This window comes from Dipodomys spectabilis, unplaced genomic scaffold, assembly GCF_019054845.1.
Source record: "Dipodomys spectabilis isolate Male_0828 unplaced genomic scaffold, ASM1905484v1 ptg000095l, whole genome shotgun sequence".
Classification (NCBI taxonomy): domain Eukaryota; kingdom Metazoa; phylum Chordata; class Mammalia; order Rodentia; family Heteromyidae; genus Dipodomys; species Dipodomys spectabilis.
This window is the reverse complement of record NW_024870772.1, coordinates 31,541,951-31,556,146: the sequence shown is the minus strand read 5'-3', so window position 1 is coordinate 31,556,146 and position 14,196 is coordinate 31,541,951. Positions and strand designations below refer to the sequence as shown.

The 14,196-nt window shown below is 37.1% G+C and overlaps 1 protein-coding gene and 1 non-coding gene across 4 annotated transcripts in view; one reads left to right on the top strand and one right to left on the bottom strand.

Moving 5' to 3' along the window:
• The window catches only part of Pan3 (poly(A) specific ribonuclease subunit PAN3), a 147,578-nt gene that overhangs the window by 42,601 nt on the left and 90,781 nt on the right, over positions 1-14,196 (bottom strand). For all 3 annotated transcript variants that reach the window (XM_042685359.1, XM_042685360.1, XM_042685361.1), the window contains one exon: positions 1,697-1,944. In XM_042685359.1, coding sequence (XP_042541293.1) covers positions 1,697-1,944 — 248 coding nt within the window. The remainder of the gene's footprint in view (positions 1-1,696; positions 1,945-14,196) is intronic.
• Positions 7,511-7,614, top strand: LOC122112946. The gene has a single exon (XR_006148323.1). It is a non-coding gene; the product is annotated as a U6 spliceosomal RNA (small nuclear RNA).

Genomic DNA, 14,196 nt, shown 5'->3' with positions numbered 1-14,196 from the left:
GCTGTGGCTCAAGTGGTAGAGTGCTAGCCTTGAGCTGAAGAGCTGAGGGACAGCGCCCAGGCCCAGAGTTCAGGCCCCACAACCAGACCAAAAAAAAAAAAAAGGCTAAGATGATTACATCCAGGCTGGCCTGGTGAAAAGTGACTCTATTTGAAAAATAGGAAATACAAAAAGGACTAGGGAGACAGTTCAAGTGGCAGAGCATGAAAGCATGAAGCCTTTGAGTTTAGCCCAAACATACACACACAGCAAGAAACTGCTCAACATGAAGAAGTTCATGCCTAGAATTTCAGCAACTCAGGAGACAGAAATCAGAAAGACCATGGTTCAAGGCAAAAAGTTAGTGAGAACACCTCTCAACAATAAGCTCCATGTAATAGGGCACAGCTGTTATCCCAGATATGTTGAAGACCTTAAGTAGGAAGATCAAGGTGTGAGGGCAGACCCCAGGCATACGTACCATACTCTATCTAAAACATAGGTAAAGCTATAAAATGGTTAGGATGTGACTCAGCTGGTAGAGGACTTAGCTAGCAAGCTCAAGGCTCAAATCCTAGTCTAAGAAGGGAGGGATGGAGGACAAGAACACAAATGTGCTTACTGAAATCCAAATATGCTTTTCATAAAGCTATCATCTATGATTACCAGATATCTATAGCTTAAATTTGCTGAATATTTTAATGGAATTTGATTTCCTAAATGGTAAGCCCTCTATCTACTAAAGTCCATAAGATGAAGAGAGTAATTTTTGAATGTACTCATAATAATGAAACTAACGTTCAACTAACGCTGTAGCATGACAACATTCTATTCTCCTGCCTCCAGACCTCACTGCTCTTCCTGCTGTCTCTCTTGCACTCTTGTCCTTTCTCCTTCACTCCTGACATCCATTCACTTGGAAGACAATTTTCATTTTGAGCATATTCTTCCTTTCTTGGTCCTTGTAGTTACCTTCTCTGTGGGCCTACTTCTTTGCTCCACAATTCCTCTCCTTATATCACCAATTCCTTGGTAGCTCTTTCCTAGATCATAATCAAAGCTCCTTCTGGTCTGAATCTTCTCCATCCTTAGCAATGGCCCACACTGTAAGCCCTTATTAGTAACTGCCCTTATACTTCCTACATCTGAGTGTTAAATTACTACTTCATCGGAGGCAAACTCTGGGCCGGGATGTAGTTCAGTGGCAAAATGCTTGCGTACTAAGTGCAATATCCTGAGTTTGATTCCCAGTACCAAAAAAGAAAGGACCAAAACAAAAACAAACAAACAAAAAAACAACAGAAGTTAAAAAAAATACCAAAAATCCAAAAAGAGGTAGGGTTTATCACCACTTTGCTTTCAGTGACTGCTGATAAATACTTTCCACTTTCTTCAGCTTCTTCCCTAAATGTCAAGCTACCTAGTCATTATCTAGAATCAAGTTTGTGCACATCAACTCTAGCTAGCACATGTACCACATAACCTCAAATGTAAAATACATCCTAAACAACCACGAATATAACCTAATTTCTAACGGAAGTAAAGATTTGAGTAAAAAAAAGTTATTAGGAAGGCAGAATCATGGTAATCTGAGATGAGACTGCATTATTAAAACAATACTTTACAATAAAAAGACCCAAGGGATTGGAATAAGCCTCTCCATTAACAAGAAGAAAATTTTGTAACAGTACAGTAATTCACTTTAATGTACACATACCATTCCAGTCAAAGGTGCTGGAGTTGTGTCGGTATAGAAGTAAGTAGTTCCACCGACAGTTTCCTTCTGGATCACCTGACCAGAAGATGGGTTCTGAGAAACAGGATTATTAACAGGTGTAGAGGCACTAGAAGGCACCATGTAACTTGCTGGATTTGGAGTGTGGCTTCTTCTTCTGGGAGCAGGAGAAGTATGTGGAGTAATCTTGGGGGAATGGAGAGGGGAAGATCCAGCAGACAATGACATTCCTGAGGAAGATGCAGAAAAAATCTTTAGTGTCTAGTAATATAACTTTATTAGAGAAAATAACACGAAACATTTGTTTGGAAGAAACATCATCTTTAACAAATTTTAAGCATAAAGGTAAATGGCATAATATTAATCTCATTTTCTTTTAAGGGAAGTTCTGATTAAAGCAAATACAAAGGATTCTTTTAAAATGTAGTCATTTTCAAAAATTTAGCATAATGATTTCAAGAATAGTCTCAGAGCTGGCATTATCACTAATAAGAATCTCCAGAGCCGGGCACGGTGGCTCATGCCTGTAATCCTAGCTACTCAGGAGGCTGAGATCTGAGGATCGAGGTTCAAAGGCAGCCCTGACAGGAATAAACCACTCAGAAAACTGGAAGTGGTACTGTGGCTCAAGTGGTAGAGCGCTTGCCTTGAGCTGAAGGGCTGAGGGACAGCGCCCAAGCCCAGAGTTCAAGCCCCACGACCAACCAAAAAAAAAAAAGAATCTCCAGAAAAAACATCAAATTAATTTAATCAGAGTGGGAAATATGAGAACTGATATTCATTACACTTTGTATTAACATCATTAAAAATTCTGTTATCATGACTTTCTAATTAATTCTTTCTTAAGAATTCTGTTCAATCATGACTATTTTCAAGAAATGTCATTCCCCAAAAATATGGCATTAAAAATTCCTCAGTCTACTCCCTTTGGAGTAGAAAAATGAAGAGGAGAAAGGGGTGGGTAATGCAGCCAAGAATTCAATGTATATAATACAAAATCTACAAAGTTAAAGGAAGGGGTGAGTCAGGGTGGGTGGATGAGAATGATGATAGGTGACACTGATTCAAGATGCACTGTATTCATAAACTGCTTTGTTATATGGTAATTCCTTTGTACAGCTACTTACATTTTTAAAAAAATAAACTATTTTTCGGCCAAACAGAAGACAGTTTGAAAAAGAAAAAAAATAATTAAAACTAAATTCCAATACATGCAGTTTAAATACCACTTAAAAAAAAAAAAAAAAAAAACTAAAGTAGACCAGGTACTGGTGGCTCACACCTGTAATCCTAGCTACTCAGGAGACTGATATTTGAGGACTGCAGTTGGAAGCCATTCCAGAAGGAATGTCAATGAGACTCAGAAATAAACTACTCAGAAAAGGCTAGAAATGGCACTGTGGCTCAACTGATAGAGTGCTAGTCTTGAACAAAGAGAAGCTCAGGAATACCACCCTGCCCTAGAATTCAAGTCCCAGGACCAGAGGAGGGGAGAGGGGGGAACTAAACTAAAACAGTATACTGTTGAATAGCTTTTAATTTTTAAACAGGCATACATGAAAACAACTAAAAATTATGGTAGATACATATATAAGGCTGATATTACTATTCCAGAGAGTTTTCTCACCTATAACCAATAAATACTCAGTATAAGAATACCCTTTCCATGCATGTACTGTATAGAAAAGGAAATGGCACATGTCCTTATCCTGCAGGAAGTTATAAGCTATCTAAGTAGACAAGATCAAACCACGTGTAAAAGACATGATGACATACAAAATACATAAATTAATATGCTGCAAACAACTTGCATAAATACAGATGAAATCTGAAAGAATGCCTATGTACTGAACAAAGAAAAAGTTACCAAAATTCCTATGGTCATAAAATTACAATAGGGGATTTATTTCCAAATAATTCATAAGACACCAAAAGCTGTTTTCAGAAACCATGCAAGTTAAAAACAAAAAAAGCTTTCAAGTGATTCTTGCACTTGCTAAGGAGCCCCAATACAATTATTTTATCTGATTTTCTGGCAACTCTAAATACATAGGTTTAAGAGGCATGCTGGGTTTACATATTATAACATAGATCAGAACTCAGATTCAGGAAATTTGTTATTTAATCAAAGACATACAAAGTTAACATCAAAGCCAGGACTCAAAGTCAAGTCACCACATTTCCAATAAGGTACCCTTACAGCTGTAGCCAAAATCTATTGCACTGACACTGAAATAGGTCCAAAATTCTCAATATGTCTTCCATGTGCCTAAGAAAAACTTTAAAAAACCTAAAGCCCTTTCTAAACAATGTTACTGCTCTATGATAAAAGCCTGATTTGACTTTTAATGACAAATGTTTTTACATTATTATACATTTAACTGCAATTGTGAGAATTATTAGAATTGCTGGCACAAATTATTAGAATTATTAAATAGTTAATACCCCTCCACTTATCTAGTACAGATTCTCTTAAATCCAGTCTCCAAACCTTTCCAAGATAAAATTGGTAAAGCCACCAAACAAAAGATTAGTTTGCTACCTTTACATTTATTATCCATAATATAGCTACAATCCTTGAGTACTTTCCCTGTGTCTGGCCCTAACTGAAATGTTCCATATGTGTCAGTCAACTTTACTCTCACAACTACTCTGGGAAGAATGCATACCATATTAAGGAAAAAACTTAAAAGATGAAAGAATTATTCTAGCCAGGCACTAGTGGCTCATGCTGTAATCCTCGCTACACAGGAGGCTGAGATCTGAGGATCTGGTTCCAACCCAGCCTGAATTTGAAAGTCAATGAGACTCTTCTCTCCAATTAATCACATAAAAAGCTGGAAGTAGTGCTGTAGCTCAAGTGGTAGACTTCTAGATTTGAGCAAAAGGAGCTAAGGGACAATGCCCAGGCCCAGAGCTCAAGGCCCAGGAACGGCAAAAAAAGAAAAGACAAAGGTACAAATACGGGTTAGTTAATTTAAAGATCAAAGGAAGCTGGGAATGTGATTTAGTAGTAGAATGCATGACTAGCATGCATGAAGCCCTGTGTTCGATTCCTCAGAACCACATAAACAGAAAAATCCTAAAGTGGCTCTGTGGCTCAAGTGGTAGAGTGTTACGCCTTGAGCAAAAGAAGCTCATAGATAGTTCCCAGGCCCTGAGTCCAAATCCCAGGACTAGTTAAAAAAAAAAAATTAAAGGCGTTATTCTAAGAATGAATATAGATTACTAAACAACTGAATCAACATTCCGAGATGGGCAATCTCAGTTAATACGTAGTACTGTATATTGCTCAATTTCTATCTTACATGGAAGAAAAGAAAGGGAATACACAATACTTTTCAATATATTCAGCATGGTTATTTTAAAGCTGGGGTAAAGGGGAGCACAAACTGCTATAGGTATATAAGTCTGATAAAATTTAGGGACTCTCTTTAAGGTTGAATATATTTAACCAGAGTACTACAATCAATCAAAGATCAGTTATGGAAATTCATGTATGACAGAATTTATACTATATAGTATCAATACAACATTTTGGGTTTTTCTCATCTAGAGAAAAAGAAAAATTCCAATCTTGTGTAATTATTTTAGTACAAATTTACAACACTGTGATGAGCTGAGGCTGAGTAGAGTTAGTTAAATACACTCAAAGTAAACATGCCAACAGTAAGCATACTCACTTCACAAGGAGACAGAGTAGTAAATTCTATAGGAAACTATAAATGAAATTAATCACCCATCACTAAAACATGAAACCTAGACACAGGAGCTATGTATCCCCTATATTATTGACAAAATGTTAAAGTACTGAGCCAAATAATATTAGAGCTATTTTGTATCTAATATTATGACAAAATTATAGCATACCAATTACATATAATATTTATTACAAATAAACACAGAAAACTACAGAAACTAGTTGAAAGAAAGAGGTCTAGCTGGGGGGCTGGGAAGGTGGCTCAGTGGTAGAGCACTTGTGTTGCATGCCTGAGGCCCTGGGTTCGATTCCTCAGCACCACATAAGCAAAAAGAAAAAAGCCGGACGTGGCGCTGTGACTCAAGTGGAAGAGCGCTAGCCTTGAGCTGAAGAGCTGAGGGACAGCGCCCAGGCCCAGAGTTCAGGCCCCACGATTGGACCCAAAAAAAAAAAAAAAAGAAAAAGAAAGAGGTCTAGCTGGGTGCCAGTGATTCATACCTGCAATCCTCACAACTCAGGGGACTAAAAATCTAAGGATCACAGTTTGAAGCCAACCTGAGCAGTAAAAGATCATGAGACTTAAAAAAGCTTCAAGTAAAGCTGTGGTTCAAGTTGTAGAATGCTAGCCTTGAGCATAAAAGCTCAGCCCAGACCCTGAGTTCAAGCCCCAGGATTTGCATGTGTGTGTATGTGAAGTCTAAATTAAACAATTTGGTTCAAATCAAGGGAAGCTGATCCAAACTTAAGAATTGTGAGTTAAAAATGACATTTTCATTTAGTAGCTTTAGTGCTGGTAGCTTTAGTGTGGTCTTGTTTGTAAACATTTGGGTAAATTCCAAAAGTGGGATTGCTGGGTTATAGGGGAGCTCTATGTGGAGTCTTTTGAGGAACCTCCATGCTACTTTCCAAAGTGGTTGAACAAGTTTACACTCCCACCAACAATGCAGTAAGGTTCCCTTCTGTCCACATCCCCTCCAGCATCTGTTTACTATAGCTAAGATATGGAACCAACCCAGATGCCCCTCAGTAGATGAATGGATCAAGAAAATGTGGTATATATACACAATGGAATTCTATGCCTCCATCAGAAAGAATGACATTGCCCCATTTGTTAGGAAATGGAAAGACTTGTGAAAAATTATATTAAGTAAGCCAGGCCCAAAGAAACATAGGTCCCATGGGTTCCCTTATTTGCAATATCTAGTATATGTCTGAGTCAAGCAGAAAAGGTCAGAAAAGGTGATGTTAAGGGAAATGAACCCTAAGATATGTATTCAAATGTTTTTTTCTTTCATGCGATTGTTTCTAACACATTTATAAGATTATTTCTTTGTTGCTTTGTATGTCCTTCCCCCACAGTATAACCCCTGCTTTCACTGTATTTGATGTCGGTATAATTTGTGGAGGAGAAGGGGAAAAAAAATCATTTAAATAGGGATACAGGTGGACCCATTGCAACAATGAGATGTACAAGTCGTTATGTCGAAAATGAACTTTACAACTTTGGTGGGGGGGGGGGGAGAGCGGGGAGGATTGGGGGGGAGCAGGAGGAGGATAGGAAGGGATGGGAAGGGGAAACAAAGGAGGAGGCTACAATGCTTGATAGGAAATGTACTCATTATCTTGCCCATGTAATTGTAACCCCTCTGTACAGTATTTTCCCAATAAAAAAAAAACACATAAAAAATAAAAAAAATAAAAAATGACATCTTCTACTATACATGCATGCAATGTCTATCCACAGGAATATTTTCTTTAAAAGATTTTAGAAATTAACCAGGCACTGGTGGCTCATTCCTGTAATCCTAGCTACTCAAGAGGCTGAGATCCAAGGATCATGGTTTGAAGACAGCCCGGGCAGGAAAGTCTGTGGGACAATTTTATTTCCAATTAACTACTCAGAAAAAGCCAGAAGTGATGCTGTGGCTAAAATGGTGGCGTGCTAGCCTTGAGCAAAACAAGCTTGGAGAAAGCATTCAGACCCAGCAAAAAAAAGATTTTAGAAATCCATTAGATGTCAGATAAATTAATAGGCAAAATATCAGCATAAAGACAATCTAGAAGAATAAAAAGGAATATTCAAAACATCCCAAATTGTGCTCACTTCGGCAGCACATATACCAAGATTGGAATGATACAGAGATTAGCATGGCCCCTTAGGAAGGAAGACAAACAAATTCGTGACGTGTTCCATATTAAAAACATCCCAAATTAAGAATATTTTGCTTTAGTATTTTAGCTTTTTATATTCCAATGAAACTTTAGTGACATCATATAATAATTGTAACTGCAAAGAAAAATCTAAGTTGCATATGATAAACTGAGTTATGCTAGCACATATAAAAAATGCTTCTAAAAAGCACTCAATTCAAATAAAAAGCAAGTAATAACACATCAATATCCACTAGAGGAATTGACCAGGGCAAAGAACAAAGAATTTCTTTCCAGTTCTAAGGCTAATTTATGGAGATAAAAGTATCATTCTATTTAGATGTCCATTAAATTTCTGAAACCCTGAGACAAACATAAAAAGACTTGCAACCGGGCTGGGAAGGTGACTCAGTGGTAGAGTGCTTGCCTTGCATGCTCGAGGCCCTGGGTTCGATTCCTCAGCACCACATAAGCAAAAAGAAAAAAGCCAGAAGTGGCGCTGTGGCTCAAGTGGTAGAGCGCTAGCCTTGAGCTGAAGAGCTGAGGGACAGCGCCCAGGCCCAGAGTTCAGGCCCCACTACCGGACCCAAAAAAAAAAAAAAAAAAAAAAAAAAAGACTTGCAACCAGTAATAAAATTCACTGAGGTAAATTATAACACAATTTATTTATATCGAATCAACACTCTTAGTACATGAACAATGCTATTTCTGGAAAATGAAAGACAATCACTTTCCTTCAACACTCACCAATATTATAATTACATAAAACCACAAAATAGAATACAACATCCAAATCTGCACGCCCATGGCTCATGCCTGTAATCCCAGTTATTCAGGAGGCTGAGATCTGAGGATCATTATTTGAAGCCAGCCCAAGCAGACTAGCCTGAAAGACTTTCATCTCCAATTAACCATCAAAATGTCAAAGGTAGAGCTGATGCTTAAGTGAAAGAGCAATAACCTTAAGTACAAAAGCTCAGGGACAGTGCCCAGACCTTTAAGCCCTAGGACTGACCAAAACAACAAATCAGCAAATTTTTTTAATTGAAATAACTTTAAAAAGAGAAACAAAAAAAGTGCTGGGGACATGGCTCAAATCACAGAGCACCTGTCTACAAGCACAAGATTCTGAAATTCAAATCTAGGTACTGAAAGGAACGAAGGGTGGAAGGGCTCCAAAAGCACAAAACTAAAGCAGAACTTGAAGCCAAGAGTTTTTGCTATAGAGAATCACATCAGATATAGATAGGTACCCACAAGTTGAAGCCTTAATGACAACAGAGGTATATGGAATAAAGCCTTTCCCCTGTAAAATATATAAAATGGAACTAAAGAATAAAATTTTTTTTAAAAAAACAAACAACATTAAACCAATCAGTAAATATACAAGCAGAAAATATCCATCCATCAGCCCATAAAAAAGGTGTACATAAGCCGGGCGCTGGTGGCTCACGCCTGTAATCCTAGCTACTCAGGAGGCTGAGATCTGAGGATCGCGGTTCAAAGCCAGCCTGGGCAGGAAAGACCGTGAGACTCCTATCTCCAATAAACCACCAGAAAACCGGAAGTGGCGCTGTAGCTCAAGTGGTAGAGCGCTCGCCTTGGGCTGAAGAGCTGAGGGACAGCGCCCAGGCCCAGAGTTCAAGCCCCACAACCGACAAAAAAAAAACAAAAAGGTGTACATGGTGAGCAGTGGTGGCTTATGCTGATAATGCTACTCAGAAAACTGAGATCTGAACAAAACAGTTTTGAGTCAGCCCAGGCAGACAAATCAAAATTGGTTAAAGTCCATCTACAGCTAAAACTCTAGACAACTAAAAATTATTATATTAACTGGCTATACAGCCCAATAGTTGGTAGAGTACTTGACTACTATGTGTGACAATGTGGGTTCAATTCCTAGCTCGAAATATGAGGGAAACAATTTTATTAAACATTTTTACTACCCATCACTTCAACAATCTTACACTTACTAAAGCCTGCTAAGTAAAAATCTAGGCATGAAATAAAAATAAAAACAAGCAATAGTGTATGTCTGTAAGTTCAAGGCCAGAAGAGACTACAGTAATAGGCTGTCTCAAAACAAAATACAGTTAAACAAGATATATAAAATGTAGCAACTACTTTATACTATATACTTCACATTCAATGCAAGAAATATTTCAAGATGCATCAAAAACCTAAAAAGCAGGCCAGGCGCTGGTGGCTCATGCCTGTAATCTTAGCTACTCAGGAGGCGGAGATCTGAAGATCATGGTTCAAAGCCAGCCCGGGCAAGAAAGTCTGTGAGACTCTTATTTCCAATAAAACCACTCAGAAAACTAGAACCGGTGCACTGGCTCAAGTGGTAGAATGCTAGCCATGAGATGAAGAGCTGAGGGACAGCATCCAGGCCCAGAGTTCAAGCCCCACAACCAACCACCCCCACCCCCGCCAAAAAAAAAACCCACCTAAAAAACTAGAAAATCATGAAATACTTAAAAAACAAACAAACAAAAAAAGTAGGTATAAACCATCTTGTCCTTTAGCAATGATTAAAGATATTCGACCTAGCTGGCTTCCAATGGCTCACTTTTGCAATCCTAATTACTCAAGAGGCTGAGTGAGATCTGAACATCATGGTTCAAAACCAGTGCAAGCAATAAGTACATGAGACTCTTAATTCCAATTAACCACCAATAAGTAGAAAGTGGAGTTGTGGCTCAAATGTCAGAGAGCCACCCTTGAGTGAAAAGGCTAAGGGACAATGCCCAGGCGCCAAGTTCAAGACCCAGAATCCGTGTGAGTGAACACATAAAGACCTAACTCTGAAGTAACCAATGGAAACAGCACTTAAATATTTTAACTGGCCTTCAACATTAAACATTTTTGTATTTCACAGGAAGCTATCAAGAAAGTGAAAAGACAACTTAAGAGAATGTGTGAAAATTTTTGTAAATTACATCTTTAATAGAAGTTTAGTATGTTGAATATAAAGAGAACACAACTCTATATAAATAAACAGCTGAAGTAAAAACTGAATAAAGGATTAAAATACACATTCCTTCAAAAAAGACAAATGTTAACAGGCATATTCACAATCATTAGGAGCAAGAAAATCAAAACCACAGTGACATACCACTAGAGACAACTGTAATTAAAATATGCATGATAGCAAGCACCAACAAGGAAACAAAAATAACTCTCACTTATGCAATACTTGGCTGCCTTGATAACAGTTGTTCAAAATGTTAAACAGAGTTACCGTCCACCCTGAATATTCCAACACTATGTATACTAGCCAACAGAAGAGACATATTATATCCACATAAGCATTAAAAATAATTGCCAAGGGGCTGGGAAGGTGGCTCAGTGGTAGAGTGCTTGCCTTGCATGCCTGAGGCCCTGGGTTTGATTCCTTAGCACCACATAAGCAAAAAGAAAAAAGCCGGAAGTGGCGCTGTGGCTCAAGTGGTAGAGCGTTAGCTTTGAGCTGAAGAGCTGAGGGACAGCACCCAGGCTCAGAGTTCAGGCCCCACAACCGGACCCCCAAAAAAAAGAAAAAAAAGAAAAATAAATAAAAAATAAAATAAAATAAAAATAATTGCCAAAAAGTCTAAGTGAAATATGTATCTATATAATTTTATCCACTCAAAAAAGATTATACATTTTATAACACAGATGAACCTTAAAGCATTAACTGAAAGATATCAAACACAAAAAAGCCATATATTAGACTCTATTCATATGAAAGGTGCCAACTGAAAATTCATAGTCAGAAAGTAAATTAGTCCTTTTCAAAGACTAAAAGAAGGCAAAAGTGTAAGAAAATGTAAGTACAAGGTTTAACTAAGTACAAAGTACTAGTAAGTAAAAAAATTAGAAAAAGTTATAGAATTAGATGTTAGTAGTGGTAGAAACTTGTAAAAATAGTAAAATCTATTGAACTATTCATTGTATGTGCGTGCATACACACGTGCTAGTGCTGGGAATTTAACTCAGGCCTGGGCACTGTCCCTTATCTTTTTTGCTCTACCACTTGAGCCACACCTCCATTTCAGACTTCTTTCTGGTTAACAAGATAAAGTCTCAAAGGTTTTCCTGCCTGGGCTGGATTCAAACTATGCTCCTCAGATTTCAGCCTCCTATAGCTTACAGATTACAAGTTAAGTCATACACAGTCACCTGGCTAACCCATATACATTTCAAGGAAGAAATTTGATTTATGAATCGTAACAAAAATAATATTCAAATTATTGATGGAGAAAAAGGGCTTAAGAATTATTATAATGAAAAGGGCAGGAAAACAATAAAATTCAAATACATAACTCATTTAACCTTAACTAGCAATAAAGATATAACACATCTAAGCAGAAAAGATTTAAAACATCTCAATGATGAGACCCTTTATGAAGAAAAAATTAAAATTCTCAAAGAAATAAAAGATAACCTACACAAAGTAAATATACATACATATCATTTTACAGATTCCAAGTCTACCTTAAAATTACCTAAAAACATAATGCTATGTCAGAAAAATAAAACAATTAGCAAAGACATTGAGAATAGCTCAGAAAATTAAGAAAGATCAGTAAATAAGAAACATAAATTTAAAAATAGGGTATTACTGCTAGCTAGACATTAAAAAATAATCAAAACTTGTATTATAGATGCCTGATAAAGGCTCATATGAACAGTAGAGCAACAGCAGAATAAGACACCAAAACTGACATCACATATTTTATATGAAAAAAATAACCATGAAACAAGTGATATATTTCAAACTTTAGGAACAAAATGGACTATACAATAGTTAGATGTGATAAACTGCAAATAATGGAAAGAAGCTCATAAACATCAATCTTTTTATTAGTCACATATATGGCAGATAAATATTTAGAATGAATATTTAAGAGTTTATAATGAAACCAAAAGGTTCTCAGGATATTATTTTTAAGACTACAATGTTACAATAAAGACACAAAATTCAAGTATCAAGAAAGGAAATGCATTAAACATTTTCAAAACTAAAAGTTACCAAAACATATATAGAAGTTGCTACAGAGCAAAAACATTTGGGACATTTTAAATGAAGAGCTACTTTGCACAATATATTGCTCTTCGAACTATTTTAAAAATAGAAAGCAAGCAATGGAAAATGGACCAATTATATTAGCTGTTTATAGAAAATCAAATGCTTCAAACATTTTTTTTACTGAAAAGCAATGCAATCAAACTGACTCAATAGTCTCTTGCTGGGCCCCAGTGGCTAACACCTGTAATCTTAGCTACCCAGGAGGGTGAAATCTGAGGATTGTGGCGGAAATCAACTTAGGCAGGAAAGTTTGTGAGACTCTTATCTCCAATAAACTACTCAGAGAAAGCCGGAAGTGGTGGTAGAACACTAGTCTTGAGCACAAAGAGGCTCAAGGACAGCACCCAGACTCTGAGTTCAAAACCCAGGACAGGCCAAAAAAAAAAAAAAAAAAGTAAATAAATAAAGTCTCAAGACTGGCATGAAGAAAAAAGATTAGAAATTATTAAAAGGGAAATTGACCTATTGCCATATACTTTTGACCTGGGGAGGGGGGGGGGACAGGATTTGCCAATCCTGGGACTGGAACTCGTGGCCTGGGCACGGTCCCTAAGCTTTCTTGTGGAAGACCTATACCACTTGGGACACAGCTCCATTTCTGGCTTTTTGGTGGTTAAAGATTCTCACAGACTTTCCTGCCCAGGCTGACTTTGAACCATGATCCTCACATCTCAGCCTACTTAATAACTAGGAATACAAGTGTGAGTCACCTGCACTTTTGATATTTTTAAAGACAATTTAGCAATACCTAGTCATGTAAAACTTTTTTTTTTCTTTCTGATGGCAGTACTGATCCTTGAACTCAAGGCCTGCATTTTCCCTTGACTTTTTTTGCTCAAGGTTGGTGATCTACCACTTGAGCCACAGCTCCACTTCTAGCTTTTTGCTGGCTAATGGAGATAGGAGTCTCTAGGATTTGTTTGCCTGGGACTGATTTCAAACCTCACCTGATCCTCGTATTTCACCCACCTGGTTAACTAGGATTATAGGTGTGAGCCACCACCAATAGTCAGTCGTGTTAAAACTTTTCATTATCATAATAACTACAAACAACTGAAAGGAGGAAAACCATAAAGTAAAAAATTAAACCATGAATACCTTAATAGTGGAAACTTATCTTGTTTATCCTGTAGCTTATTCGCAATCACTGAATAATGTTAAGGTTATTTCTACATTTTATACTCATTCTAGGAAATATTTTCTTCAATCAAATGTATATATAATCCCAGAATAAAGATTATTCAAAACTGGAAAACATTAATATTCTTTTTAAAAGAAGGAGCTAGTAAGACCAAACAAAAACAAAGACAATAGCATAGTTGACCAAGTGGTCAACTCTGACCACTTTCTTTTTTATGTTATATATACTAAAGACCCTAGCCAGCTTAATACAACAGTAAAATAGATTTCAGTCTTTCTTTTTTATTTTTTTGATTGGTTATGAGGCTTGAACTTGGCTTGGGCGCTGTCCCTGCGCTCTTCAGCTCAAGGAGAGTGCTCTACCACTTAAGCCACAGCGCCACTGTAAAATAGATTTCAAAGGAAGAAATAAAATTA